At 56.8% G+C, this 6,021-nt stretch overlaps 1 protein-coding gene across 1 annotated transcript; it reads right to left on the minus strand.

Annotated features, from left to right (window-relative positions):
* Nucleotides 1–1,069: 1,069 nt before the first annotated feature.
* NKX2-6 (NK2 homeobox 6) lies at nucleotides 1,070–5,425 on the minus strand. Its single transcript, XM_033228851.1, has 2 exons — nucleotides 5,152–5,425; nucleotides 1,070–1,701 (listed from the first exon to the last, which is right to left on the minus strand). The coding sequence occupies exons 1-2, from the start codon at nucleotides 5,423–5,425 to the stop codon at nucleotides 1,070–1,072; spliced, it is 906 nt and encodes a 301-aa protein (XP_033084742.1).
* Nucleotides 5,426–6,021: the final 596 nt, after the last annotated feature.

The following is a 6,021-nucleotide window of genomic DNA, read 5'->3' on the forward strand; positions in this document are numbered from 1 at the left end:
AATGAGTTTGTTTTCATTCTTGAGTTTGCATGACTTCAGATACGTTAGGGGTGGAGATGTCAAAATTTCACAATTTTAGAAAGCCTAAAGGTCAGGCTTTCTACCCATCTTTTTAGAACTTGGGGGCACTTGATCTTTTCCTGGCGCAAAACTTAGAAACTGCTGATGCTCCAAAGAAAACCTACAAAGAGGGAGAGAGGAGTGTGAGGGAAGAAATTAGGAAAGCTACCTCCAAGACTGAATTGGTTTTGTTCTCCTAGCACTTCTGGCCTTCATTTTTACTTTAACTCGAAATTGTTTCAAGATAATGGCGTATGTATGTTCTAATGGCCTACACACACGCAACCACATACACACTTATTTAGTATATTTATTGGAGGTGCTGTGCTGTACAAAGAGATAAAATGCACAACAGTGAAAGGGACCGGAAGGTAGAGCCTACTTGCAGGAGAGCAGTCGTGGCCAGGAAAGAGCGCTCCTCTGGATTAATGGAGTCCGCAGGGTTGCAGCCTTGTGGGGATGTTTAAACCCCACAGGAAGAGGCTCAGAGCAGGTCCCTCTTCGTGAACGTCCCCATCCTCAAGTTCCCGGCTCTTCAGCCCGCTTCCCGTGCTCCCGTTCTCTTCTTGTTCTTCCCCAACAGCTGTCATTAACTGGAGGATGGTAGGCCCGCTAGATCACCATCTCCATTCACCCCCGATGCCCCGGGGCTGCTGCGTACAGATGCGAGAGCCTCTTGGGCCTCTGGGGTTGAAGCCCCAAAAGTCACGCGCCTCAGTACTGCTCCCACACCCCAAACTGCCAGCCAGCCTCGGTTTTCTTCAGTCCCTGTGTTGCTTGGTGGGTGACCGGTAGAGGGGTCGCCTTTTGGGGGAAGAACGTCCCAAGCAGGGCCTTTAGCTGGGTGACTGTGGTGCAGATCGCAGTTCCAGAGATCGCTGCGGAACTAAGCGCCGTTGGGCAGCAGCTTCCCTCCAGCGCCGTGTCCCCTCCTTCTTGTCGCGACCTGCGGGCGGAGGGGAAGGGACCAAGCATCTGTCCCTTGTGGGCAGAGTCAAGCCAAGGAGCCTCACCAGGCCCTGACGCCCTGCAGCGTGGCTGCCAGATGGTCCTGCGGGGTGGCATTCTGGCCACTGTGTCCGAAGCCCGCGCTGGCCAGTGGTGTGTGCGGCGCAGGACCGGCGGGCGCGCCCGCGTAGCAGCTGCCGTAGCCTGCTCCGTAGGGTGCTCCGGTGTAGCCTCCGTAGCAAGAATAGGGCGACACTGTGGCGCCATAGGGACTGGGGAAGGCAGATGCGCTGGGCCCGGGGCCCAGGCAGGGCTTGCCATCGCGCACCAAGACTGGCACCGCCACTCGGCGCGGCGTTAGAGGGTGGCCGGCCAGTTCGAGCGACTTGTCCTGGCGCTGTCTCTTGCATTTGTAGCGTCGGTTCTGGAACCAGATCTTGACCTGCGTGGACGTGAGCTGCAGCGCGCTGGCCAGGTGCTCGCGCTCGGGCGCTGACAGGTACCGCTGCTGCTTGAAGCGCCGCTCCAGGGCCAGCACCTGCGCCTGCGAAAAGAGCACGCGCGGCTTCCGTCTGTGCCGCGCCTTGGGCTGCTCCGAGCGGCCACCCCGCACGCAGTCGCTTCCGTTGCCAACGCCGCACTCTGGCACCCTGGTCCCGCCGCCGAGGGGCGAGGCCGCGCTCAAGTCCGGTTCTAAAAGCACAGGAAGTGACACATCAGCGCCCAGCCTAAGGCTCACCTGAGCAGTTTCTACTTCATTTTCAAGACTTCCCTCTCCCTGGCAGCCCTCACTCTGCGCACCCCGCTTCTGGCTCCTACTGCCCCCGAACCCTGTCCCAGGACTATCTCAATGTTCTTTCCCTCCAAGCTCTGTCACTTTTATGTTACTGCTGGAACATAAATTGTGACACCATGTGGTCCCCGATGTGTGCGTCCTTTTCCAAAAGGTAGACTCTAGATAAAGAGTTAAGGCAGCTCCATCTGTTTCTTAGAATGTGTGTGCATGGGCCGGACGCGGTGGCTCACGCCTGTAATGCCAGCACTTTGGGAGGCCTAGACGGGCGGATCACTAGGTCAGGAGATCGAGACTATCCTGGCTAACACGGTCAAACCGCGTCTCTACTAAAAATACAAAAAAATTCGCCGGGAATGGTGGCGGTCGCCTGTGGTCCCAGCTACTCGAGAGGCTGAGGAAGGAGAATGGCGTGAACCCGGGAGGCGGAGCTTGCAGTGAGCCGAGATCGAGATCGCGTCCCAGCACCCCAGCCTGGGTGACAGAGCCAGATTCCTTCTCAAAAACAAAAAACAAAAACAAACCGTGTGTGTATGGTGGTCGAGTTTGGTAAACCTTCGCTGTGAGGAACAAGTGTGAGTGGAGATGTCGATCAAATTGGGGAGACTTTGGACACTCCTTGGAAGTAGAGAAAGAGGACAAGAAAGAGGAAGAGGAGGAAGAAGAGGAGGAGGAGGAGGAAAGCGGGGAAGGAAGGAAAAACAGAGAAGCCCGGGTGTTAAGAAGGCGCAAACTCTGTGACAGGCTCTCAGGAGGCTCCCGTCTGCCTCATTTTCCTTCGCAGCCCCAAGCGCACTGCAGGGAACTCAGCTCTAAGTCCAGGAGCCAGAGCCTTGAGTGTCTCCTGCCTTCACCCCACTTTTGTGCACACTCCTGTCTTTTTGACGCAGCACCCCACCAACATCAGGATGCATCCCAGCTTTCTTGGATGTGATGGTTTGTAATCCAAATTAACAATATATGATGAAAACAAAATATTTCTTGGCTCCTGACTCTTGGCTCAGAAACTGAGGTTCTCTTTGAGAGTTACATAAAGTTGAGGTCCACATTTGGCTTCTTTTTTTTTTTTTTTTGAGACGGAGTCTCACTCTGTCGCCCAGGCTGGAGTGCAGTGGCCAGATCTCAGCTCACTGCAAGCTCCGCCTCCCGGGTTCACGCCTCAGCCTCCCGAGTAGCTGGGACTACAGGCGCCGCCATCTCGCCCGGCTAGTTTTTTGTATTTTTAGTAGAGACGGGGTTTCACCGTGTTAGCCAGGATGGTCTCGATCTCCTGACCTCGTGATCCGCCCCTCTCGGCCTCCCAAAGTGCTGGGATTACAGGCTTGAGCCACCGCGCCCGGCCACACATTTGGCTTCTTAAAAGGTAGCCTCTCCTTCCTTCGGGGTCTTTCTGGCAAGCAGGTGGTGTGGGCTTCACCCTGAAGTCCTCCTTTCCATACAGCTGAGATTGTGCCCATCGAGGTGCAGCGTTTTCCTCCCTTCTTCTCACCTCTCTCCTGTCTGGGCTTAAGCCCAGTTTTACCCCAAGGGTGGATAGAAGGGAAATGCTGAGTTTTCATGGAATCTCATGCCAGGAGAAAACCAGGAGCATGGAGGGGGTGCAAGTTCATGGCAAGAAGGGACAGGACTCTAAATGAGCCAGTGCGATTGGAAGCAGACTCCTAAGACCTAAGGCCCTGGCGCAATGTCATGGGGGGATGGAGCTGTTTGGTATTTAAAGTTTGAGGAGAGAACAGCTTCCTTCAGAGATGCCTGTGCTCAAAGAAACTGAGGCCATCTCCCCTTGCAAAGAGGAAAAATCCTGAGGTGGGTTTGTTTTCTTAGCATATCGAAAGGTAACAACGGACCTTCAGTCAGGCTGCAGAGCAAGGAGGACCCCATTTGAAAGTCACAGATCATGCAGGCCCTGGGGCTGCACAGTACCGCAGGGCGCGCCAGCATCCTGCGCCCTCCTGTTCACAATCCTGGAGTTCTTGAGGGCAAGGTGGTTGGCTCCGATGGAGGAGGGCATGAAGCCCACCGAAGGTGCCTTCCCTGTCCGGATCGCTACCGCGGCTTTTGGCTCAGTTCCTGGAGCCTGCCTCGGGTCCCTCCTCGGCGGCGTCCACTGCTGCAGCAGAAGAGACGCTCCCAGGATTTGGTTTTCAGCGGGACAAGGAAGGCGCCGCAAATACCATCGACTGCGAGGCGACTGTGGTGGTCGAAGGAACGTGATCCTTTGTCAGCGGAGCAGAAGTGATCGCCGAGTTAGCTGAGCAGCGCCGAGGGAGTTTAGAATCCGCTGCAGAAAACCTACCAGCTTCTTCGCGGACACAACAGATAATGTTCTCCGGCTTCTGGAGTTAGTGAGTAGCCGGCCTGCAAGCCGGTAAATAACTCCGATCCAGCCCCTTGATCTATTTCGTTCGTTTGCGCCTTGAATGGAGGCTCCATGGCAGTCTGGCAGAGGAGGCCTGCCCTGCCGGGCGCTACTCGCGGTCCCTGCCTTGAGAATGCTGAGCGAGGTGCTGAGGTTTGGAGAGAAAAAGGTGGAGTTTTCATCCCTTGGAATGTCGGGCCTCTCCAGCCAAAGCCTCCGTATCCACGCAACACAACTCCCCGCCAGCCCCTTCCCTTCCAGCCTGCTGGACAGAGGTGCGTGGGCCTCGCAGCCCGGCGCGCATGGTTGCGCCTTCGGATTCAGGCGACAGGATTCGGCCAGAGCCATGTCCCAGGGCAGAGAAAACCCTGGCAGCCTTTAACACTCTCCCTGACGCGGAGAATCCTGTGCCAACGGGGCATTCCACTTTGGGAGACTCAATCGCCACCCGGTCCCCACCTTCTGTCTTCCAGAAGAAAAATCTATGAGGAGGAATAGGCCCCCCCACCCCCGCCGGCCAGGCCAGCAAGAAAGGGCCTGGTTAGGAGTGACCTCGAAGTCACTAGGGTTCCACTGCTTTGATGGCCACACTCTTTTGCAAACGGTTTGGGGGTGGAGGGTGGTGGTGACTGGCACGGCTAAGACACTGCAGAGGGTTTCGCTGTGGAGATGAGAAGGTAGAGGTTCTGGGCACTGTGGCTGCGAGTGGGAGCCATGCGTTTGTGGGAATCAGAGGAGCGGATTTGGGAAAAGTGAATCCTTAAGATTCAGGGGCTTAATTTCGTTAGAGGTGTGTGAAGCACGCTGGGTGTCGGGAGAGGGTGGGAATGGGGTTCGAGATGCCTTTTTTTGGACTCCTGAAGTGAGAAAAAATGGAGAGAGACTCTCGAACCCAGGAGATAGAAGGCGTATTTTCTCCATGCACCCATGGATCACGGCCCCCTGTCCCCACATTCCCCCCGTAGAAGGCAAGACCTGAGCGCTTACTCACGTGGCTCCTCCATCCGTTCCGCGTCCATCTCCAAGATTGCCTCACAGGCACCCCCAGGAGGCTCCGAACCGTCCAGCCTTCTGTCACCGCCGCCGCCACCAGCGTTGTGAACCTCTGACCCTCGCGGCTCTGGGTCCATTCTCAGGTACTGAAAGTTTTCCGGGCTCTTCCGCACCCCTGGATGTGGCGAAGCCGCGGGGCAGCTCCGCTCGCGCTCCAGTCGCAGGATGTCCTTGACCGAGAAAGGGGTGGAGGAGACGGGGCTCAACAGCATCCCGAAGGCGGATGGGGCGGGGCCGAGGAGTGCCTGGTCCCCGTGAGGAGCGGCACCCGGAGCTTCCCGTCTTGTTGCTGCAGGCCCCGCAGACAGACCCAAACTCTGGGACAGACGCCCAGCGTCCCATACAGCGCCTTCCTCTGGGTCATGCTGGCAGGCCCGGGTCCGGGGCCGGGTGACGAGACCGTAGCCCCCCATTGGTTCTCGCAGAAACCACGTGCTAACCCTGCACCTTCCTCCGCCAGCGCTTTCTTCCCGCGCCCGTCTAATCCTCTCCAGTCCCCAGTAGCCTTCCTGGGAGGTTTGGTTCGTATTGATGGTTCTCAAAGCAAAGAAAACGCGGAGAGACAGTGCTGCGTGCGGCTCGGATCTCCGTCAATACGGTACTAGCGGGAGCTTCCGAGGTCAACCTAGGGTCCACGGGGACCCTCCTAGTGGACATGTGAGGATTGGGGGTGGAGTCCTTGCTGTGCAACCCGATCTGGTCCATCCAGCCTGGTCTTAGCTCAACTCTGCATTCTTATGACGGAGGAAAGCTAAGATAGAGACAACTAGGACCCGCGGGATTTGAGGTGCGCGCTGGGATCTTACGT

Source organism: Trachypithecus francoisi, unplaced genomic scaffold (assembly GCF_009764315.1).
Source record: "Trachypithecus francoisi isolate TF-2019V2 unplaced genomic scaffold, Tfra_2.0 Contig01440, whole genome shotgun sequence".
Lineage (NCBI taxonomy): Eukaryota > Metazoa > Chordata > Mammalia > Primates > Cercopithecidae > Trachypithecus > Trachypithecus francoisi.